The following is a 25,000-nucleotide window of genomic DNA, read 5'->3' as shown; positions in this document are numbered from 1 at the left end:
ACGAGATGGCCTTATATTTTTTCTCTAAAACAGAATCTTTAGGGTTTTATACGTTATCAAAAACTTTTTCATTTCACCTTTATTCTCAATTACCACTGCGATAAGTCTTACTATATATTTACTTTACTTTATCTTATTTGATTTGAATTCATTTCTTAGTTCAATATGTTCCTCAGTGGTGCAATGATTGGTTTCCTCAGAGGTGACATCAAACGGCTGCTTGAAGACTGCAAAGAGCTAAAGTAAGTTATACGAATTAAACCGTGTATATAGGAGGATCTTTGTCACAATCCTATTAGCACACCTTAGCATAAACGGCAAAACTAGCTTCAAACCAATGCGAGTGTTGTCCAATACACACAAACGGAATCCAATCGAATGGATTGGCATTCCATTGGTACACCATTGGTGAATTGCATCTCATTAAGGGGACTTAGACTATTTTCGCCACGGTTCGGTTTGAGTACAGTGGGATTCCGTTCGTCCGTTGGTACCAATAGAATGACTTGGCATTCCATTGGTACACCATTGGTGAATTACATCTCATTAAGGGGACTTAGACTAGGTTCTTTACGGTTCGGTTTGAGTACAGTTGGATTCCGTTCGTCCATTGGTACCAATGGTACGATTGGTACCAATAGAGTGACTTGGCATTCCATTAGTACACAATTGGTGAAATGCATCTCATTACCACTTGTGAGCCGTGGGAAAACGAATTGTCGATTGGTACCATTGGTACCATTGTTACAAATGGAAAAGTAGTAAGTCGATTGGTTAACCATTGGAATCTGCATCTGAAAACAAAGGCCATGACTTGAATCTTTCTCGATCTATAAGCGAAATACCCTGATTCTTCAATGCCATGAACCGAAACAAGCGCACTACACATAAATATACCTCGTTATATAATCCATGAACCAAAACATGCGCGCTACGCATGAATATAACTCCTTTTTTAATCCAAGAACCGAAACAAGCATACTACGCATAAATGTAACTCGTTCTTAAATCCATGAACCAAAACAGGCGCGCTACACATGAATATACCTCGTCTTTAATCCATGAACTGAAACAACCGCGCTAGACATGAATATAGCTCGTTCTTTAATCCATGAACCGAAACAAGCGCGCTACACATGAATGCAACTCGTTCTTTAATCCATAGAGCCTAAACAAGCGCGCTACACATGAATATATCTCGTTCTTTAATCTCCATGAGCCGAAACAAGCGCACTACACATGAATATATCTCGTTCTTTCATGCATGAACCGAAACAAGCGCATTACACATGAAAATATCTCGTTCTTTACTCCATGTATATATATGTATATTCATGTGCATCGCGCTTGTTTTGGCTTATGGATTAAAGAACGAGGTTTTCTCATGTGTAGTGCGCTTGTTTTGGTTCATGGATTAAAGAACGACATATATTCATGTGTAATGCGCTTGTTTCGGCTAATGGATTAAAAAACGAGATGCATTCATTTGTAGTGCGCTTGTTTCGGCTCATGGAGATTAAAGAACGAGATATATTCATGTGTAGCGCGCTTGTTTCGGTTCATGCATGAAAGAGCGAGATATATTCATGTGTAGTGCGCTTGTTTCGGCTCATGGAGATTGAAGAACGAGATATATTCATGCGTAACACGCTTGTTTCGGTTCATGCATGAAAGAACGAGGTATTACGCTTATAGATCAAGGAAGATTCAAGTCATGGCGTTTGTTTTGAGATGCAGATTCCAATGGTTAACCAATCGACTGACTACTTTTCCATTTGTGCCAATGGTACCAATGGTACCAATCGACCATTCGTTTTCGTACGGCTTACAAGTGTTAATGAGATGCATTTCACCAATGGAATTCCGATCGACTGAGGAGCTAACCATTCGTTCCAATGGTACGAATCGTAAGGCGTCTTTGACAAATCGTAATCTTTTACCAATATGTACGATTGGTGAGGGTGTTTTGACGATTCGTATCCGTTTGCGTATATTGGACATGAGTGATGGTCCCCAAGTCATCTCTCTTATTCTTTAATCAAACTGTCAGTCGCGTTTCTTCCCACGAGAAAGACAGATAGTGATGAGCCAGCTTGAGCGACCTTTTCTCGCATTATTCGTGGTATGAATATTATGCCTGCTGAATTTGATTGGTCAACAATATACTCTGGAATATTTACCTACCTGAGAGTTTGGCATCAGGAAGTCCTTAATGAGTGCAGAGGTTACTACATTTGGAAAGGCAAATCCCCAACTTGTCTCAGAGCTTCAATTGCCAAGTGCTTTTCTAATCCTCCCTGGTTGGGGTCTTAATCCATCGCGGGCCTACTCCTAGTATTGTGTTACATTTACACACCTGGGTCAAGAACATTGCTTTCCCACTCTGGCCTGGCTGAAGTTTTAATCCATCGCAAGCTTACTTCCAGCATTTGTTTCTTCCTATATCCATTTACACACCTGGGTCAAGAGAGACAACTTAAAAAGTAAAAGCCGTTCAAAAAACTCGCAGCACGTGTTTTATCGGGTCTAAAACCACTCGGCTGTGCCTCGTGGTTTTAAATCCCGATAAAACACTGCTGCTCGTGTTTTAAACATTACATAATAATCAAATTTTGTTTACAGACCGACGGTTTTCACAGCAGTTCCTCGTCTACTGAACAGAATTTACGACAAGGTATAGAAAATAAGTACTGTCAAATGTCTGTTGTTTAGTAGCCATGATCGGGGAACAAGCGAGTGCCGCTTATGATCGTGCTTCGCAAGAAATTAATAGACCTATTCGGCTAACCCAATGTTGTACCCAATTCAGATCCCCCGGGGTTAAGATTCTTTGTTTATTGCATTTGCATTATAATGTAGCATTCACATTTAAATGATATGAAAATACTTAGAACAAAACACATTTTATGCCCAAAGGATTTGAATTGGGTACAACATTCCGCTAGCCGAATAGGTCTATATTTGGCGTTGTCACGAAGCTTTGCGTTATCTATTATTTTCTAACGACTAAACAAACTGCAAAACCATTACGAATCGTTGGCTAAAAAGAATTATTACTTACTGTACATTTTTAATTAACTTTTTGTTTGTTTGTTTGTTTGTTTGTTTTTACGAGGCCCTTTTTTAATTGTATAAATTAACAGGTCACTTCTGGAGTATCCGGAAGCAAGTTGAAGTCGTGGATTTTCCAGAAGGCGCTAGAATCAAAAGAAAATGATCTGAAAAGGTAAATAAGACCGGAAATTATTACCTATACAAAAGATTTTGCTTTTGACTGCGCTATCTTTTATTGTCGAAAAGGCCTTAACCCGATTTAAAGACTTCGCTGGAGTCTTATCTTGTTTACTATCAAGTTTGTTTTAACTTAACCTTAACTTTTATTCAATAAAACTATCGTACGTAACATAATGTTTACGCTACGCGTAAAAGAAAAGTATTTTGAATTTCCTACATATCTCTTTTTAGTCATGCTCTAGAAAAAGTTATTCTACTTTTAACCCATGATACATGGGTCATAACAGGAATTTCTCATTGTCTCAAAGGAGGACATAGCGACCAGTTTTAAGAAGTAATTTTGCGGACAAGAGGGTTTATTCAATTTGTCTGGTGTCAGCTAGCTAATCAGAACGCCTGAAGAGTTTTCAAACTAGCCCGAGGTGTTCCTTAATCTTTTAAAGTTTTCAGCATTTTAACTTTCAAAATTATTTTTAAAAAATCCGGAAATGAAACATTGTGCATGTACTAGCTATAGCTGTTCGGGCGTGAAGTGTTTTCGTCAGGTTTGGGAAATGCGCGCCCGCGCCTGATCTGAGTATAGTTAATAAAATCACGAACGCTATTAACCAAGAGAAATTATAATTCATTATCAATATCAGATGGAACGCAGTCAGGTCATTTATAAGATAGCACTATATATGACACAATGTAACTTAACTCTTACAGCCCACAGTATAATAAGCTTCTAAATAGCCTGTAAATGTAAGGAGATGATTCAATTTGCTTGCCTTCAAGAGCTAAATTCGTGTTCTGCCCTTTTTCAGGGGAATTATTTGCAATAATACAGTATGGGATTATTTGGTTCTACGTAAAATACAGGTAAGCCGGACGATTTTCACCAACCTTTAGTTTCACTTGGTGTCCCTGCGGTATCCTTGAACACAAGATACCCAGCCTCACGACTGACTCATCTCGGCAGCAAAACATGTGGAATTTTCTGGGATCCCACCGGTTGATTAATTCAGTAATTAGAGAAAATGTTAAGGACGGTGCTTCTTAATAGCGAAGTATTTTTGCGCAGGTTATGACTATGTGGGAAAAGCAGATATTAGTAAAGCCTATTGAAACCCAAAAAAAAAATGGGGGTGTGGGGTAACCATGCATTTTCCAAAGATATTTAAGCAACAATAATTGAAAAAAGCGTTAAAATATAAAACTATTCTTGAAACTTTTTTTCCCAAATTGAAGCTTTATTATCTCTGAAAAATGCGTGGTTACCCCTACTTTTGTTTTTCGGATTCCAATAACTCTTGCCAGGATCTGCTTTTCACGCTCAGTTATAAACCGCACAAAAATATCTCGGTTTTGCAGGCACCACCGTAAAGAAACCGGAATTTCTCATACCATCTCGAAATGTGCATAACGTATGCGCAGTAGCAAAAGTAGGCACCATCCTTTATGGGACAACCAAATTCAGTCGTTTGCTCTATCTCTCCTGTTCTCAATTCGTGGTTACCCCTAAGAAAATTCTCGCAGCTTTATACCTTGTTTTCTTTTTATTAGAATCTTCTTGGTGGTCGCGTGCGATATATCCCATGTGGCTCTGCTCCATTGTCAGCTAAAGTGACGTCGTTCATCAGATGTGTCATGGGTTGTCATGTGAGTATCACGTGCTACGGTCTAGCATTGCTTGCCATCATTCGGAGGTAAAAATAGATTTGAACAGTAATTTATAAAGTAAATAAATAACTGATAGGGTTGATTAATGGACCGATAAATGATCAGAAAAATGACAGTAATTTTCAACTGCTTTTAACTTTCAATAACATAAATGTGATGTTGTTAAGCCTGGTGAATAATAGGTGTATTTTTTCAGTCAGTTACACAAGCATACTCGGAAAAAGGAAATCCAAGTTCTTCCAAAAAGAGTAGACCTACGACCTACGAATCACTAGTTCGGTTGCTCTACCACTGAGCTACAGGAGACTCGTGGGAGCTAACGCCATTAAACTAGGTTCATGGGACAAACATCCTGCTTGCTGCAAGGAAAGAAATGTAAGATGTTTGAATCCTGTGAATAAATGATGATTTCCTTTTTCCGAATAAGGCTGAGTCACGGACTGAAAAAATACATACCTCTTACCGAGTTCGAGGTCCATACTGTAAGTTACGGAGCGACTTTTTTCCTTTTGATTTATGGCCCAAGCGCAAAGCGCGCGGCCAGAAATCAACGAGAAAAACGAGGATCCTTAAATTACAGTACGGACCGATGAGGCGAGGTTAGTAAAATATTTGTTATATCTCTGAGGTTAATCGGGCGCGCGGGAAAAGAAACTAGATGAAGTTTAGCGGGCCTTACAGTGAAAGACGTCCCGCAAAATTGACCAATCACACCACGCGTACTAACTGACAAACTAACTAATATATCTACGTAAAGATCAACGTTGGTTTAATTATGTATAATAGTATACATTGAATATCCTAATACAAAGCTTGGTCCTTTAATCAGTACGACATTTTTCCTTTGATTTATATACAGAAACCTGTTGCAAACCATTGTCGATGAATAGGTATTCCTGTTAAAACATTCTACTAAATATTTATTTTCTTCAGCTTACTGAAGGATATGGACAAACAGAGGCTACCTGTGCAGTCACCTTCCAGATGTTCAACGATATTACCGCAGGTCTGACCTTGCTTGTTCGGTTTGTGTGTTTGTTCGTTGTTTTTTAAGCTTTACTTGTTTCTTTGCTTTACTTTCGTGTTTATTTGAACAACTTGTTTCATTCTTTACTATCAATTTATTTGCTACTTTAGTTTGTTTTCTTGGTTTGTTCTGGTATTTGTTTCTTTCTTTCTTTGTTTCTCTATTTATTTTGTATTTTTTATCATAAATGCTGTTTGCGTCGTTTCATTTGTTCTTTTTCATACGGGCTTGGTTTTCCGTCTCGTCCCCATTTCTTCCTGGTTTAATGAGCTCACGTTTGTTTGTTCAATCGGCAATCAATCGATCCCATGCTTGCTTGCTCGGACGGTCAAATAAAGTGTAAATTATTTTTTTTTCATACAGCTGGTAACGTCGGTCCACCTGTTCCTTGCAACATCGTAAAACTTGTCGACGTGGAGGAAATGGAATATTTTGCTAAAGATGGACAGGGAGAGGTACATTTTTTTTTTGTTATATTCGTGTAATCTTTCTTGTCCTTCTTTTGGCTCCAAACTCCCGACATTTGTTGCGGCTCTTTGTTGTTAATTGCTTCGTGTGGGTACACTTTGGTCTTTGCAACAAAAAAATGTTTTCTTGTTATCTAAAACAAAATGTACAGTAACTATTAATTTTACAGAAGTCAATGCAATTTAATATCTCCAAATATTGTAAGTAGCGTCAATGGGACATTTTCACGATATGGCGTCGTTTCACTAAACACAACTACCAACTACCTTCACTTCGTTTTTTTCCTTTCTTATTTTACATGTTCTATTCCCAGTGAGTTTAAAATAGGAGCAGTCTTAAACAAATTCGATAATGGTGATGAATTTGCGTGAGGAAGCAAAAAACAACAACAAGTAAAAGATTCTGTACTTGTTGTAATATGACGCTCCTGTATGACGCCATTATAATGATGCCCTGTTCGCGAACGTCATCGTGGTCAAACGTCCGTGCATGCGTCAGATTAACACCATTTGGTGGATCAGTTCCCCGGATGTGACGCATTCAAAGAGTAAACAAAGACAGCACCAAACAGTCTCCGTTAGTAAAATGTAAATGATGTAGTAACTTAAAGACAAACAAACAGTTTTGAGCTGTCTTCACGGAGTTTTTGTAGAATTTTTAGCGGTTACTGCGGTTAATTTCGCAACGGTCGTTGGTTTTCTTTTAAGAGATTCTACTTTTTAGCGCAGCCATTTTGGTATATGGATTCTTGGGAAGCGCCTTGTTTATCCGTAACTGATAAAATCTTATTTTGTCGCCCGAAATTTTGAAACTTTACTACGGTTTATTTGATTCTTTCTTTGAAATTTATCCACTTTCGTCCCCTCAGATCTGCGTGAAAGGTCCTAACGTCTTCAAAGGCTACCTCAATGATCCTGAAAAGACCGCTGAAGCTATCGACGGTGACGGCTGGCTCCATACTGGAGACATTGGAGAATGGCTTCCGGTAATTCGTAGTTTCCAGATTTTTTAGGATCTGAGCAGATATGTCCAGATCGAAATGCACGCTAATGAGATTCATGAACCGTATGATAGACATCATTACTTTAATTCTCACTAAAACACACATAATTCTGTCAAACATGAAGTCGTAGGAAAACGACAAAAAGGCCTGTTATACATGAAGTACCCAAATTCAGGGTTAGGTGCATTTCTGGACATAAGTGGATCTGAAACACGGGTGTGCATGCAGAATGTTAGAGCGAGATGGCTATGGGCGGGTTAAGCTAATTTTATTGATTATTTGGTGCCATGCGATTTTTTTTTTCTGTCTTACGATTGCCAGCCCAGACAATAAAAAGAACAAACATTAGATGCGAACTAGACAGTTTTTTTAACTTTCTCTTGTTGTTCATTGTATGTCATAAACTGTTTTCTGATCCGCAAAATTAAATGAAAGAATTATCAACCCAAGTTACCTCCTAAGTCTTTTTACGATATTACCTACGGACAATAAGATATATAATCGTCGATTAAACCCGCATTATTCGAATTGCGCAAAATTAAAACCGTTACGTCAAAAATGAAAGAAATACAACACGGTAGAGGATGAAAAATTTAATAAAAAGGGATTAAACAGGAATTGAATTATAATTTACTGATAAGGATAACACTGCACTTAAGTTGATCACACACGAACAAATTTTCCTCGACAATTTTTTTTGTTTTTTGCAGCTTTGACTTTTTCCTGTGCAAAGGGTGAACGCGTTTTTACTGAGTAAACTGGAACACAAGTTTGTCGCATACACGAAAATTAAAAAGTGATGATTGCAAATGCAGAAATTTTCAAGTCTTGTTCTTTTGCAAATATCCGTAAAGTTAGACTGCAAAACACATCGCATATTGACTGATACAGAAAGATGATAAACGTTAAAGTTTGGTAGTGAAACGAGAAAGATTCAATGTTCAGCATGTCGTGAGCGTGATACAAAAAAAAATAAATCAGAGCCCACAAAGAAAATCGAGCCCACGACCTTCTGTTCAGCGGTCACGATTACTCAAGTAAATAAGCCACAAGGAGATAGTTAGTTTTAAGGTCACCCGCGGCATAAAACTCGTCATCTTCAAGTTTATCTATCCACACATAGAGAGTTCGACGTATCTTTATCAATGTTCTTTTTTTTCTTTGCAGAATGGAACTTTGAGAATAATTGATCGAAAGAAGCACATATTCAAACTTTCTCAGGCAAGAAGTGCTTTCTTTATTATTTGTGTAGCCTACAGTACCAATGATCCACTCTTTTTCCAAGTCCCTCCCCCTAAACCCCTTGTGACCCTAAGTACCCCCCCTGCTTTACACTCCATTGGCCCGAAGGCCCCATCCCTCCCCACCCCTTGTGGTTTAAGCCCCCCTTCTCATGTACACCCTTTGTGTAGACAACAGACAGCTATTAAGGGTTATGAGACTGCTGACATTCAGACCAATTTCTTCATATGAACGTGCAGGTTCTCTTCACTGCCCTCATATATTTCTTGGACGCTAGTTGGGAGAATTTGTCTGAATATCCATCAGACTTCGGTTGTTTAAGTTCATTATTCTCATTACCTTTTTGTTTGATCAAGTAGGAATGTTATATTGAAAGATCATATACTGGTTGCCATTGGGGCTTAAAGAGTTATTTGTTCTTGTGCTAACGCTGAAAGTGGAGCTTTCGTGGCTAGACACATAGATTACTCTAATTATAGGAAGAATGTGTAAAGTAAAGTTTCTTAGGGTGGTACATGTACAAGCAACTACTTCAATGGGAAGGAGGTTCTATGCCCTAATATACACTCAATTGCAAAAACGTTGACACCTAAAAAGCATAAACCGTGAACGATGAGACCCAACGGATTTGTGGGTAGTGTTTAAACAATAACCTTATTTCCATATGTATGTATGTATGTATGTATGTATGTATGTATGTATGTATGTATGTATGTATGTATGTATGTATGTATACGGAATTTTTGTCGACTTTGAATCCCTGTAACTCCACTTAAGGACGGTGCCTAATAATAAAGAAGTACTTTTGTGCGGTTGATGACTATGCCTGAAAAGCAGATTTTAGCAAGGCCTATTGGAATCCAAAAAGTTAATTGGGGGTAACCACGCATTTTTCAGTGATAATCAAGCAACTATATTTCTAAAAAGTGCCAAAATATAAAGCAATGTATGGGATTTTTTTCTAAATTGAAGCTTAATTATCTCTGAAAAATGCATGGTTATCCCCAATTTTCTTTTGGGATACCAAGAGCACATGCTACGTTCTGTTTTCTCCTTATAGTTTTAAACCACGCAAAAATATTCCTGTATTAGTAGGCACCACCCATAGGAAACCCGAGTATCTCGAGATGCGCAGAACGTATGCGCAGCAACAATAGTAGGCACTGTCCTTAAAAGAAGGCGAAATCATCTGGTGGCAATCCACTTTAAAGGACAAATTCAGGCAGAGTTTTTGATTTAGAAGCTCAGAGCGGGCCAGGATCCCCTGCAATTATTGCTGTTTTAGCGGCTTTTCGCCCAAATAACTGCGTTGGGAATTGTAATAAGCTAACTATTGTATCCACGATTGAAACTAGCTTCTTTTACATTGCAGGGAGTGTACATTGCTCCGGAAAAAATTCAGAACGTGTATTTGCGCAGTCCGTTTGTTGCGCAGGTATTTGTCAGTGGAAACAGTTTAAAGGTAAGGATACAGTGATCCCATATTAAACAGAATATGTAAATGTAAATCATTTTACTAAGATGGCTTCTCTTTCCAGTCCTTTATTGTGGCGATTGTTGTTCCGGACGCTGAAGTTCTTGAGGCCTGGGCTCGAAGTAAAAGTATCGAAGGTGACATCAAACAGCTTTGTCAAAATGAGGTACGTTTGAAAAAAAATGCGAAAAAATCAAGCAACATTAAAAAGGAAAATAAGTTGACATTTTTCGCCCTTGAAGTAGATCGATACACCTGTTACGTTCAGCCAAGGCTGTAAGACTATTTCACAAAATAAACACGAGTTCGGGTTCGGTTCCCGGACCCGGCGTCATATGTGGGTTAAGTTTGTTGTTGATTCTCGTCCTTGCTCCAAGAGATTTTTCAATCAATCAATCAATCAATCAATCAATCAATCAATCAATCAATCATTTAACTTTATTCAAAGAGGGTAACACGGGACAGTACTTCAACTGAATAACTAGTGGCCCTCAAATTAAAATTGTGTAAATACATATCATTAAAGAGAAAGAACTATAAATATATACATAAAAGAGTAAAAACTATATTTACAATTATAAAATATTCTCACAATGAGTGTCTACGGGTTTCTACGGGTACTCCGGTTTTCCCCTCTCTTCTAAAGCCAACAATTCCAAACTTCAATTCGACTCGGCACTGAAGCGAGTGTAGAAAGTTTACCATCGCAGAAACGACAGCTAACAACAAGGAGTGCTAATTACATTACAGAGGAATGAAGGAAATGATGAATCAGACCATATTCATTAAATATTAGCTATCAGAGAGTTGCGACCCCGTCTGTACCCCTCTTCAGAAAGTAACTAGGGTCATTTTTTTCAAAAGGAAGACTCTGAATGGAATGGGACTTGAAAGGTTTCGTTTACCTTCAGTGTAATGTGAGGTCATGCCACAGGCCGTACACCACGATAACTTTATGCCCACAAAAGTTAAATAATTTTGACTTCTTACAGACTGTGTACCTTACCATATTTCAAGACATCCTGGCAAAGGGGAAAGAAGGAGGACTTAACTCTTTGGAGCAGGTATGATTCATGCACTTTGTATCGAAACGCTTTCCTAAAAGGGCTCTTACATTGACGGTGGAATAAAGCATTTAAACTTAGAAAACTGAGACAAACCAGTGTTTAAACGTTAGCGTACATCAATCCCTGAAACGTTTTTGGTGCTTGTAATATCGTGTTTACAATCAGATGTTGAACCCTACCGCCGACCGACAACAACATAGCCCATCGAAAGCAGAGATGGAAGAGGTAAAACTTCTATCGCCAGGCGGTCGGAACCTGCGCAATGAACCTCCTAACCTTAATCATGCATCGTTTTTAGTCCTTTCCTCCCTGATGTTTATAATCTTACTGAAAAAACCGTTCAATAAACACTATGTCATGTTACAAGTTAACCATTACCCATTAACTACTTAATCGTGTTTACATTCAAAGCCGTAACATTGTAACATTGTTGCCCTGGCTGCAAAGAAGACTAGTTTTACTAGTGGAAATATTGGCCCCTTGGTCAGCAAAGGGTCGCTGACCAAGGGCCTGAGAGCTTGGTGGGAATTTGGTGCTTCACGGTTGGATTCATAACGATAACATAAGCGATCAGTCTCTTGGGGCGTGGGTCATCGCTTATTGGATTCATAACGATGATATGAGTAATCGTTTGTTCTCGAGTTTGTAAACGTAATTGTCCCCCGTTTTAATTCAAGGTTTCTTAAAAACTCTAAAAGCTATAGAGGCGCTATTCTTTGGAACGCTGTCTCGACTCACTTTACGGGCCAGTTTACTGATTTTTATCGTAAAGTGAAGAAGGACTCTTATTCTAAGGAACTTGATTTTAGCGCACAGTCGGCCCAGTCGCTGCTGAGGCACTACCAAGATTTCAAATGCTACTGAATATTGTACATTTTATGACTTAATTGCTGTTGTCAATTATTTTGTGTTCTGTAAGTAATGTGTAAGTAAGTAATTATTTTGTGTTCTGTAATTTTCACACAACTCCACAAGCTCTGAGATTTAAACCATATCGTGTTTAAATAAAGGATATGTATGTATGTACGTACGTATGTTTGTATGTATGTATGTATGCATGCATGCATGCATGCATGCATGCATGCATGTATGTATGTATGTATGTATGTATGTATGTATGTATGTATGTATGTATGTATGTATGTATGTATGTATGTATGTATGTATGTATGTATGTATGTATGTATGTATGTATGTATGTATGTATGTTCTCCTCCTTCCTTTTTTTTTTCTAGGTTAAGAAAATCAGTCTTCGTCCTGAGATGTTTAGCATTGAGAATGGCTTGCTCACGCCGACTCTCAAGGCCAAACGACCAGTAATACAGCGGACCTTTAAGGAGGAAATTGAGCGCCTCTACGAACAAGCGGAAGCGGAAATGAAACTTGCAACGAAAGGCTAAAGTCGTCGATTCCCAAGCCTGAGGATGTATCTTCACAATCTGAAAGAGGGGAGGAGATTTTTTTTCTAGAGAAACTGTGGTGCTGTGTTGGTGGGGCGTTGAAAATGAATGTTGTTGTTTGTCAACCAAGTTTATTACGTAAGGCCAACGTTTGAAAGCAAAAGTTCACCAAATTTTATAATAATTAAGATCACATTTCCAAGCTTCCTTCACGAAAGTGATTTTCTTTGTTTTTTTTCTAATGAGCTGTTAATGAGTTTGAGAAGTAACTATTATCGATAGAAGTGTTCAAAAAGTAGGATGAAAGTCAAACCGCTATAGCCCAGTTCAAACTAAACTACAGCAGTAATATTGCTTTTTTACTAAACAACTTTAGCAATTCGCTCTTCTTAAATAGGGACTGACATAAAATGAGACTCGTTGATTATATGAATGGCTCCAAAACCTACCGGTATTTATCCCAATTATATTTATCATGCCTTATTTATCACTAAAAAAATTCGGTGCTAGTAACAGCCTCAACAAGCTTACAGATTCTCTTAATGTCTTTAATTTTCGTAGGCCGGATTTAGAATTCGCAATAGATCTTGTAAAAGCAATGATAGTCTTATCGCCTGGGAACAAGGCTGCGCTCCATTAACCGCAATGAGGCCTTGGAACGAGGCTGTAGATGCATAACACCCCTTCAGACGACAATGCCTGCAGGTGGAAGACTGTCCGACAAACAAAGCTATCAGTATCCGAAAAGCTAGGCAGCTGAAAAAGTTAATGCACTTTTTTCATCCCGGGGATAATTTTAACGTCATAACCGTAGGATTAAGAGAAAAATCTGCTGAGCGAACTTCTTTTATAGATATGAAATAAAGGGATGTTATATCGTTTAATTAATTTGTTCTTTCTTTGAACTACCAAGCCAGAAAGCTTTTGTTTTGTTGTTGTTGTTGTTGTTGTTGTTGTTTTTTTTTGGGGGGGGGGGGGTATAATCTGGGATTAGAGGACAAGTTTCTAAAGAAATTGTGTTGTTGCATAGGTGGAGGAGTAGAAACGAACGTTTGGCTTAAGGACGGTGCCTACTAATACAGAGGTATCTTAGCTAGCGTAGTTTATGACTATATGGGAAAAGCAGATCTTAGCAAAGGCTATTGGAATCCAGAAAGACCAACACCCAGGGCTGAGTTGCTCGAAGCATGGTTAGCGCTAACCATTGGTTAAGAGGTATAAAAACCTATAGGTTGTCATGGTATTTAACCCGGGTTAGCGCTAACCATGCTTCGAGCAACTGGGCCCAGGGTCTTAAAATAATCGAGAAGATGTTGCCTTTGCTTTGACAACTGCAAATGGTAAGAGGTCTTCAAGTGGCTCGATGACCATGTAGAAAGGCATTCATGTCCAATGCTGTCGCACAAATACAGATCTTTTAAAGCAATTGACGGTCGTACAGAGCGTGCGAACCGTCATTCGTACCCATGGTCCTGGTATGCTTACTGACAAAGCTTAATGTTCGCGTAAGCAAGTGTTTAAGTGGAACATGTTCATCATAACAAGTTGTAACTCAAAGGAATTGCCAACACAAGTATTACTATGTCTCGTTCTTCAGTGTGTCAACGTTCGTACAAGAAGATTGCTTTTTCTTGACGCTTTAGACAAAGCATAACGTACGCGTTAGCGAGTGGCTACTTGAAAGATGCAACTTGTAAGTGAAAGAAATAGCGACTTTAGAAAAGTATGACCCTGTCTTGTTCTTTGGTATGTTACCACAAAATGAACGATGTTCCATCAATATCACGAGGCCTATTCTGGGGACCTAAATCCCCCAAAGTCGCTTCAGGTCGCCGAAAAGTCACCTTAAGTCGTCTAAATTTGCCTTACATGAGTTCGATCACAAAAGGCCCAAGAACGTTTAAATTGTACTTAGGGGCTAAACATTCCCATTTTAACAAAATAATTATTGATTTATTTCTACATATGCGTGCCGCGCAGCGAAATAAATGTGATGGGATGAAGTATTTTAAGCCTGGTGAATAAATGAGAGTGATGTAATATTCAGCGAATGGCACAGGCATACTCGGAAAAAAAATCCGAGTGCTCCTATCAGGAGTCGAACCTAAAACCTTCCGATTACTAGTTCGGATGCTCTACCACTGAGCTGCAGGAGACTCATGGGAGCTAAGGCCATTAAACTAGGTTCATGGTACAAAGTATGCATGCTTTGTCCAATGAACCTAGCTAGTTTAATGGCCTTAGCTCCCACGAGTCTCCTGCAGCTCAGTGGTAGGGCATACTTCGTCCCATGAACCTAGCTAGTTTATGGTGGTTGAAAAGAAAAACATGAATTGTATATTCTATATTCTCACGTATCCTTTTTATTGGAGTATTTTGGAGAGCACGAAAAAAAAATAAAATGATCTTTTCTTTACTAATGGAACGACAATAATGAAAGTTATTGTGAAAATTAACACTTGTTCTCTCTCACCAAGATTCAAGTTCACAGTACAAGGGTTACGATTTAAAACCCATAAAAAGTTTACTTACCCATTAGAAAACAAACCAGGTGCCATTGCACAGTAAAAAAATCGAAGAAAGAAAAACTAGCTACTGGATACTGACATGCCAAAATTCATTTAGGGGAATGTAACAAAATCCTTTTAAGGCTGTTAATCTAATTCTGGCTCGTCCCAACTCTAGAACAGAAAGAGCTTCTTTAGCATTTCCACTACCACAAAACATTATTGCGCTGAATATATGATACGATAAACTCTACTTGTCTAAAAAGTATATCTTAAATTGGTCATTACGTCCCAGAAAGCTTCACATCCTCGCACTTGTCACAGTGCATGCGCGGAGGTTCGAAGCGATTTCATATTGTAATCATCCATTTCCTTCTACAATGGCGTCGTATGCAAAGTAATGGTGACAGTAAGCCTCCTTACGTGTGCCACCGATCTCTCTGTTCAAGGCGAGTGCTTTCTCGTCATTCTCTCTAGCTTCAGGATGTTTACCAAGCGAACGACACTTATTCCCCAGGTTTGTATAAAGCATGGCTTCTCCTTATTTGTAGCCAATTTCTTTTGTTATCGCAAGTGCATTCCTTAGATCAGTTCTTCTGCTTTTCCATATTTACAGGGGGGAAGATACACAGTTCCCAGGTTTCCGTAACACGCTGATTCTCCTTGTTTGTCACCAATTTCCTGTTTTATCGCAAGTACTTTCCTTAGATATTCTTAAGATTTTCCATATTCATCGATAGATTGATACACAACTCCCAGGTTTTCGTAATTTAACGAATGGCTTCTCCTTGTTTGTCGCCAATTTCTTTTGATATTGTAAGTGCTTTCCTTTGACGTTCTTCAGCTTTTCCATATTCACCTCGAGATCGATAGACAATACCAAGATTTCCATAACACGTGGCTTCTTCCTTCTTATCGCCTGTTTCTATCGCTATGCTCAGTGATTTCATATAAAGATCTTTTGATTCTTCATATTTACTTTGACGTTCATATATGCTTGCCAGGTGAGAGGTTACGATGCAGTGAACAATAACAACAACACCGGACCTTTTATCCGGTTTTGTGACAACGATGTCATCGCGTTTTTTCAGATCTTCAACAGCTTGCAAGAGGGCTTTAGGAGGTTTTGGGCTACTCCTATCAATATACTCTAGCGCAACAGATCGTAAGGTTGCGGCTTCTAGTTCCCATAAATTCTCGTTTGGTAGATGCCGTTCAAGGTTCCAGTATGCTTTCTCGAAGCTTGCCTTGATCTCAACTGGAGACACTCTTTGCGGGATCGCAAATTTCAGGCCACGACAGAGAACCAATTTTTGGAAGAACGATAGTTCGTAAGAAAAAATACTCAGGATGTGTTCGTCGCCTGAAAGGGTGCAGTCTCGCACACTTGTAACCGGAAGAAAATGTGCACAAAATGGCGGACGTTCAATATCGCAGAATGGGTAAGAATTATCCCAACTTTTAGCGGTTTCGCTAACAAAACATTACTTTTTATTGTTGTTTCTTAAAATTCAATGCTATTTCTGCGAATTTCGGTGATAAAAAAATTGGACTTGTAGTCTGCCGTTCTCCTTTAAATTAGAGTTAACAAAAAGGCATTTTTCTCATCATGGCGTCATGGTTTTTAATCAAACTTTGTAGTTTTATAGATTTTTAATAGTTCTATATTTCTATTATTTTTATGTGTCTGATCTTTTTAGTATTTCTAGAATTTTTAACATTGTAATTAGGGCTTCCGTTGATAACAGTTATTTTGTTTTTAAAATTACTGAAAGTGCACCTAACCCCCAATTTTTTTTTCTCTTAAATAAATCTTTGCACCTGTTCGAAACATATTGCGCTATTTGGCGCCTTTTTCAACCAAATCTTGACTTTTTAAAGGCTGCAAAAGTTACGAAATCTAGCCATCATCTGTCCCATGACCGAGCTAGTAAGGGCATGGGTCTATTCCTTACTTGACGTCACAAACTGATTTACATTGTATTAAGTCTTTGTGAAAATGCATGCAAAGCAGTTTGTGACGTCATGTAAGGAATAGACCCATGCCCCTTACTAGCTCGGTCATGGGACAGATGATAGCTAGATTTCGTAACTTTTACAGCCTATAAAAGTCAAGATTTGGTTGAAAAAAGGCGCAATAAGGGTCAATGCGTTTCGAACAGGTGCAAAGATTTATTTAAGCGAAAAAAATTGGGGGGTTAGGTGCGCTTGAAGAAATTACCCTGTTTTACCTTAACCTTAACTTATCCACTTTGGTTATAAAACCAAACATTCCATACCTCCACTGACTTAGCACCATAGTTTCCCTATAAACTAACCCTAGGCCTCTAACCTTATGATTATAAATCACTAAAGAAAACATCATAAAGCTCTTCCCGCTGGTGCTTATTTTAAAAAGATAATAATTAACGCCTTCAACTGTCCCATTGTAAAAACGTGACAACGAGGACTTTTCATTTGAAATAAAAAGAGTACAAAATTTCGGACTTCAACTGTCTCAGATGGGCAAAGATAAGTGTGTTAGTTGTTGAAAATAAATCACTTGTTTATCATATCATGCGGAATTAATTAAGCGTTTGACTATATATCTTTCAATTAAAAAGCTAGAGGTGTGATTCTTTCTGTTGGTGGATATTGTTATTGCCTCGTAATACAGGATTTGTTATCTAAATGCCGTTTGCCTCAAGGGGATACATTGTTCTAAATTCCAAGGGCTTAGACAGGCACAGGCAAGTTGAGTGTGTTAGTGATCGCAAACAAAGGGACCTCTTGTATATGACCTATTGGCAAAGACTGACTGTTCAATCAGGACTATATCGTACAATTAATCAGATTAATCAGGTTTCAAACCTTTGCCTGTGCTGTGTAGCTTATGTAAGCAGCCGGACCATGAAATCATACAGATCTGAATTACAAAGCTGGAGAAAAAAAATCTTCGTCAAACTAGTTCAATTGTTTTGATATCGGCCTGTAGTACCACAAGTCACAGGTCACCCAAGCGTAATATCTGCTGAATTTTCATATCGATTACTTTGGAAAAATGTAAACGTTTGTATGGCGTTTCTAAAACTGGTAATTTGAGCAAAAGTCAAAGTCAAATTACTGAATTAGTGAAAAAAAAATAACTCGTATCGCATTGAATGATTGCGTCTTTGACAGTAAAGTTCAAGCGTGAAAGGCATATAAATCCGATATTAAGCTAGAATCATCTGTACTTGGAGAAGTAGCTCGTGTACGCAACTACACACATGCAGCATAACATTTACTCGGGAAAACGGAATCTTCTTGTTTGTGGTTCTGAAAATTACGTCAACGTATCATGATACTGGCCCTAGTATACACGATCTGTTTAAGTAGACAGTCGTTGCTTCAAGTAGGTACATTGTTTGGAGTGCCAAGTGCCAAGATAGGCAAAGATAAGCCTAGCACTTATCGAAAACAAACGACTTGTTTGTCACATCATACAGACTAGCTGTGCACGTGACTTCAGCGTACGAGGGTAGAGGAGATATAAATGATTTTTAAGCCATTGTGCTAACAGTTGGAGAAAACAATTACATGGATCAAAGACTTTCATCTCTTTCTTGTTATTTGTGGTTCTTAATTCTTCATGATCTGCTGACTGTTAAAGGTATTCAGCGGGTATTTATCAAGAGTAGAGGGCCCTTATAAAACAACGTTATCGAACAGGAAAAGTTTAGGCAATTCACTCATTCCGAATAATCCAAAACTGCAATAAAATGAAGTGTAAATCTTACGGCGATTCTTTGTTCTACTTGTTACCGATGAAAGTCTGGATCATACATTTGGCAAACGCGGAATGTTGCACTCTCAAAACTGTTCAAAGCTTATTCTTGAGTCGGTCTCAACTTTCTTATAGATGTGATACCTTCCTTCACCAAAAACCCACCCTATTTAAAGTTGATATCACTGAAAACCTTTCGCCCCAAAAGTCGCTCTACAAGATCGTAGACTCCTAAATTAATTTTAACTTTGTGAATTTTATTGATAAATCCAACACTTACTGCGCCTTTCAATAACATACGGACTCTGAACTTCAATCCCAGCTTACGATTTGCGTATTTTACTGCCGTCAATCATAATTACGGCGACAAGCAACTGACCAGAAAAATACAGAAACCGACAAAGAGGATCGAAATCCGCCAATCACAGCGCACGAACATGACCTTTTGACCCTGTTGAGCCAAACGTGTTGTTTTCTACGAGGTCCGCTGCAGTGATTGACGGCAGTGAAAAGCGTAACGATTGATTGTGTTTTGAACTTCAGAGTCCGCATGTTATTGAAAGGCTCAGTAAAACACTCGAAGAAACTCTTATCTTAATTACGTCTTAAGGTTAGTTCAAAATACAGCAAAAAATACTTAAACACACTCCAGGATAGCGCTTTCTGGAAAACTGACCACACTTTCATGACTTTTTCAAACTTTCATCAAAATAACATCATTCATTATGTGCTGAATCATAGAACTGTCCTCTTACACACGACTTACGTAAAGTACTGAATTATTTTGAGGAAATTTTACAGCTTAGTTTATTTCACATTAGATATCACACTTGTTGTAAACTGCTAGACTAAATATTAATGGCCTTAATTGTTTAAACCGCGCCACACTGGCCATTATCAAATGTTGCTTTAAAATAATTCCTAATTACCTGAAATAGTTATCAGTCCCATTTATGTTTATAGAAATACTATCGCCACAAACTGTTAACAAACATTACAGTTTATATAGAGTCCAATAACACACTCAGAACCATTGCATGGTGCAAGTCTCTTAATTGACTTCAAAAGTTGCCTCGCTTATAGCAACTCCTTTCCAGATTCCTTTTATCGATCTTTGTGCTCCGCCGAAGTCAAACACCAGCTCGTAAGGGACATCCATCTGAGCTTCATATACCATCCCCTGGGCATGATACGTAGTTTTTGCGGGAACCGAGAGTGGAAACTGGTACGTCTGACTGATTCCCATGCTGGTAGACTCGGCAAAAGTGTGTTCATGAGAGAAACTAAAAGATACCTCGTACCTCATCTTAGCAAAACCGAAGAACCCCGCGCTAAAGCTTGTATTGATGCCATAACTGAAGCCGATCTTATGTGAGATGGAGGTTGTCTTTCCTTCATTTACTGAGAACCTGATTGTCATCGTCTGCTCCACATCACTGTTGTTGATCAGTCTTTCACGAGCAACTATTTTGGGCATCTGCGACAGGATCTTGGCTTCGTCCATGATGAAGTTCATGGCCACCAGACTAACTGGTCCCTGTATTTTGGAAAAGTACATTTCTAAGTTTGCTTTATCGCGCACTGCATCATCCTTGTTGCCAACGATGGTGTTTGCGGCATACCATGCAGCGCCCCATCCCATCTCTGCAACGTTTTTTGCTAACTCTTTGGACACCTCTCCTCCCTTGACCAATCTTTGGCAATGTTCTCTCACCCGCTCTTTGTCTTTAGCTGCATCGCCGTGATATCCCTTCCTCGTGTTGGATGTATACCAAGCTTCGTACCCAAGAATTTTTTTGATATCTTCGCATGATTCTTCCGACAAGAGTGTCTCTGATTTCTCTTTGAAATGATCAAAGTGCTGCTCGGCTTCAATCTTTGCGGCGTCGGCTTTGCCCTTGCTGCCAAAACGCGCTTCAGCGCAGTGCAGACTGGACTTCTCGGCGTACGCCTTCAGTTCTTCTGCAACATCATTTGGGAAAAGATTCAAGGCCATCTTTGCGGGTGTCAGGTGTCGACCGAAACAAGCAATGGAACACTGACGCAGAGCGCACGAGATGCTTCATAAACATGGTGAACACAATCCTATTATGCAAGCAAGTAAGGAATCTTCATTCCCATTGGTTAAACACAAAGCAACAGTTGATTTGTTTGATCAAGACAGATGGCACTTAAGAACACTACTTCCTCTCGAGTCCAACAAATATACATACTTTACTATTTACTAATACAGCGTCCGGGTTTATGAAGCAATGGCAGAATAAGATGTATACTAAATATCGTTTGGGAAATACAACTCACCAAAAGGCATAAAAAGTCTGGGTATCTGTGAAACGCGCTTGCTAAATCTTCCTGTTTGTGCTTAGTAGAACAAAACAATTCCCGTCCTTAACTTTCACCATTGTATATGACGTGGAAACGAGCATACTTTTTGTTTGTGTTAGTTGTCGAAAACAAACCACTTGTTTGTCATATCAAGCAGAATGCGTATTGTCCAATTAGAAAGGTAAGAAGTTTGATTCTTCGTGTTTGTGGCTATTGGTATTGCCCAATAATGCATGATTTGTTTATCTAAATGATATTTGCCTCAAGTGGACACATTGTTCAGAATTTCAAGAGCCAAGACAGGCAGAGACAAGTTGAGTGTGTTAGTTCACAACACTGCCGTTACACTGATTGTAATCTGGAGCATACATTTGACAAAAGAGGAAGATTGCGCCGTCAAAACTCGGCCGCGGAGTCTACTCTTGAGTCGGTCGCAATTGCCTCATAGATGTGATACCTTTGTTGACCAAAGAGCCTGCCTATTTAAAGCTGATATTAACTAAACCATGTCGCCCCAAAGGTCTAGCTACAAGATCTCGATAGACTTGCATAAATAAATTTTAACCTTGTAAATTTAATTGATAAATCCAAGTCTTAAAACACAGGACTGCATTTCACTTGTCACACTCAAAGAAACTCTTATCTTTAATAACGTCTTTAGGTTAGTTTAAAATACAGCAAAAATGCTTAAACACAGGCTAGGATAGCGGTTTCTGGGAAACTGCCCACACTTTCTTGACTTTTTCACACTTTCATCATGATCAAAATAACATGATTCACATACAGTGGAACCTCGATTATACGATATGGCAAGGGGACAGCAAAATCATATTGTTAAATCGGGAAATCGTTGTCTGTACACTTGGGGAAATAGTTCGTGTACGCAACTAGACACATGCGGCATAACATGGAATCGGGAAAACGGAATCTTCTTGTTTTTGGTTCTGAAAATTACGTCAAGGTATCACGATACTGGCCCTAGTATACACGATCTGTTTAAGTGGACGATTTAAGTGTCTTGAGGCCCTATGCGCCACCTTGGCACCAGGGAACAAGTAAAGTAAAAAGTTTAAGTGGACGATCGTTGCTTCAAGTAGGTACATTGTTTGGAGTGTCAAGTGCCAAGATAGGGAAAGATAAGCTATAAGTGTGCTCGTTATCGAAAACAAACGACTCGGTTTGTCATATCATACAGACTAGTCGTGCACGTGACTTCAGCGTACAAGGGTAGAGGAGATTTAAATAGGCCTTATCACGGTTTTTGACGCCATATTGACGAGTAGGCAAACAGGCTTGAAATAACGGACAGTGTTTGTATGGAAATCCGATGTCAAATAATTCTCATAAAACGTCACTTCTGAAAAATTCATGAATTGGAAACTTTAAGCACTAGGAAAAAGATTTTAAGAAAAAAATTGGAGGGATGTAGCTGTGCCAGAAAGCGTCCAGTCGTGTTTTGAACTTTCCATACATTTGTCTGTAAAGCGAACCAGCCGTGAACTGCTACTAAAAATAGAGGGTCTGGATGGGGGGGGGGTACAAATGTCAGTTGTCAGTTACATTTTAGGCTATTTGTCAGTTGTCAGTTAAATTTTGGGCCATTTGTCAGTTGTCAGTTACATGGCTGTTAATAATTAACTGCGGATTTTAATGATTTCTTGAGGACCCAAATAAACTTAAACGTCATGTAAGACAGATAGGAGCGTACCCTGATAACCGAAAAAGTATTGTAAAAACTTGTTTCTGGTTAATGTTTAATTTATGTTTACATTTTTGCAACAACAATCGTTTATTTGGCCTTTATACAAATCATCCCATGGCCAATCTACTAAGAACATACCTTACGAATCCAAGCGAAAATGGGCGCGTATTGGTCGGCCAGACCTTGAAACTGCGACAGGTGAAATTTCCTCCTCAGTGTCAGAGATATCGTTTTCTGAAGCTGTATCGTACTCGTCCTCTTGTGGAGGTCGCACAGCACCAACGACCACATCAATGAGACAGTCATTTACAAATGTGACTTCTGTAACATCATTATCTGGCACCTCAGGGCTGATTCATCTTCAGCATCTCTGTTGAGTCATTCTGGATCTTCCGTGATGGAATTGCTCTCTTCGAGTCTGGCATAAAGTTTACTTTACTGCAATCTGGTGGCTTCGTATACACCGCTGGTGGTAGAGCCCCTGCTTTGTCCTTTGTAGTCTCACCCCTGACTGTTCTTTGTCTTACTGGACGATACTTCTCTACCAATTCTTTCATGGCAGTCTCCGTTTCCGCAGTGCTAATCTCTGCTGACGGAAGCGGTTGCATGAATTTTATACTTTCAAAAGCCATGGTGGTCTTTTGTAAAGTCTCCTTTGTGATGTTTCCAAAGTCTTGCGAATACTGTAAGGCTGTGGACGTCTCATGTTTAAAATGGGAGACGGCGTAAATGTTCTCCACAACTGTTGTGAGTAACGTGCACAACTCAACCTCTTCAAGGTATTCCTTGTTAGTCGCAGCTATGCTGTCATGCAGCCGGCGCATTCCTTGTTCCAGAAGCGTTAGTTCGCTGCCTGTTTCCTTCAGCAAGCTTGGCAGCTTTATTTTCCACTGACCATCTGTGATTATCGAAAAATTTTCGCTTCTTCCTCCCTGCTTCGGTGCCATGCGGTAAAGCTTTAAATTAAACTCTCCAAAGCCGAATTTCATTGCCAGTTCTCTCAGCCCAAGAAATGACAGCAGATCCTTCTTTACAGACTGAACTGTCTCAAGCTCATCGCAATTGATTGGAATACGGCTTCGGTGTCGTTCGAATGCCGTATTCGAATCAACGCGGCAAAAGCTAGCAATCGCCTTTATTACGCCGGAACGAGCGGACGTGGTATAGACTCGGTATATTGCTAGAGTGCGTTCCACGTAAATTTGGGTCATGTTAGAAATAAAGTATTAAGTAATATGAATTGTTAGTATAAAATATGACGCCCTACTCTGCTGCTGTTTATTGTACACGTTTGTTTGGTGATTTGGTTTAAAATATATCAATTATTAGCCGAAAAACGTAGCAGCAGGTCTTTCGTCAGTTGTCAGTACCAGCGAGTATAGATGTCAGTTGTCGGTTAAATTTTATGCCATTTGTCAGTTGTGAGTTAAACTTTTGGCTATTTGTCAGTTGTCAGTTAACCCCATCCAGACCCTCAAAATAGTTCGCGAGAAAAAAATATAGGGAAATGTATGGAAAGTTCAAAACACGACTGGACGCTTTTTTGGCACAGCTACATCCCTCCAATTTTCGTTTTCTTAAACTCCTTTTCCAATTGCCAAAAGTTTCCAATTCATGAATTTTTCAGAAGCGATGTTTTATAAAAATTATTTGACATCGGATTTCTATACAAACACTGTTATTTCAAGCCTGTTTGCCTACTCGTCAAAATGGCGTCGAAAACCGTGATAAGGCCTATTATTTTTAAAAACAAAATACATGGATCAAAGACTTTCATCTCTTTCTTGTTATTTGTGGTCCTTAATTCCTCATGATCTGCTGACTGTTAATGGTATTCAGCGGGTATTTCTCAAACGTAGAGGGCCCTTATAAAACAACGTTATCGAACAGGAAAAATTTAGGCAATTCACTCATTCCGAATCATCCAAAACTGCAATAAAATGAAGTGTAAATCTTACGGCGATTCTTTGTTCTACTTGTTACCGATGAAAATCTGGACCATACATTTGACAAACGCGGAATGTTGCACTCTCAAAACTGTTCAAAGCTTATTCTTGAGTCGGTCTCAACTTTCTTATAGATGTGATACCTTCCTTCACCAAAAACCCACCCTATTTAAAGCTGATATCACTGAAAACCTTTCG

At 38.9% G+C, this 25,000-nt stretch overlaps 1 protein-coding gene across 4 annotated transcripts in view; it reads left to right on the top strand.

The window, feature by feature from the left end:
* LOC146485202 (long-chain-fatty-acid--CoA ligase 1-like) overlaps window positions 1-13,461 on the top strand; it is a 41,261-nt gene extending 27,800 nt beyond the window's left edge. For all 4 annotated transcript variants that reach the window (XM_085103581.1, XM_085103579.1, XM_085103582.1 and 1 more), the window contains exons 12-24: window positions 160-242; window positions 2,623-2,674; window positions 3,144-3,226; window positions 4,041-4,095; window positions 4,780-4,875; window positions 5,830-5,902; window positions 6,287-6,378; window positions 7,260-7,376; window positions 8,562-8,615; window positions 10,009-10,098; window positions 10,175-10,276; window positions 11,103-11,174; window positions 12,413-13,461. In XM_085103581.1, the coding sequence (XP_084959707.1) occupies window positions 160-242; window positions 2,623-2,674; window positions 3,144-3,226; window positions 4,041-4,095; window positions 4,780-4,875; window positions 5,830-5,902; window positions 6,287-6,378; window positions 7,260-7,376; window positions 8,562-8,615; window positions 10,009-10,098; window positions 10,175-10,276; window positions 11,103-11,174; window positions 12,413-12,577 (1,134 nt within the window). In that variant the 3' untranslated portion in view covers window positions 12,578-13,461. The remainder of the gene's footprint in view (window positions 1-159; window positions 243-2,622; window positions 2,675-3,143; window positions 3,227-4,040; window positions 4,096-4,779; window positions 4,876-5,829; window positions 5,903-6,286; window positions 6,379-7,259; window positions 7,377-8,561; window positions 8,616-10,008; window positions 10,099-10,174; window positions 10,277-11,102; window positions 11,175-12,412) is intronic.
* Window positions 13,462-25,000: the final 11,539 nt, after the last annotated feature.

This window comes from Pavona decussata, unplaced genomic scaffold (assembly GCF_977016875.1).
Source record: "Pavona decussata unplaced genomic scaffold, jaPavDecu1.1 SCAFFOLD_27, whole genome shotgun sequence".
NCBI lineage: Eukaryota > Metazoa > Cnidaria > Anthozoa > Scleractinia > Agariciidae > Pavona > Pavona decussata.
Note: the sequence above shows the minus strand (reverse complement) of the source record. Positions and strands in the feature narration are given on the sequence as shown.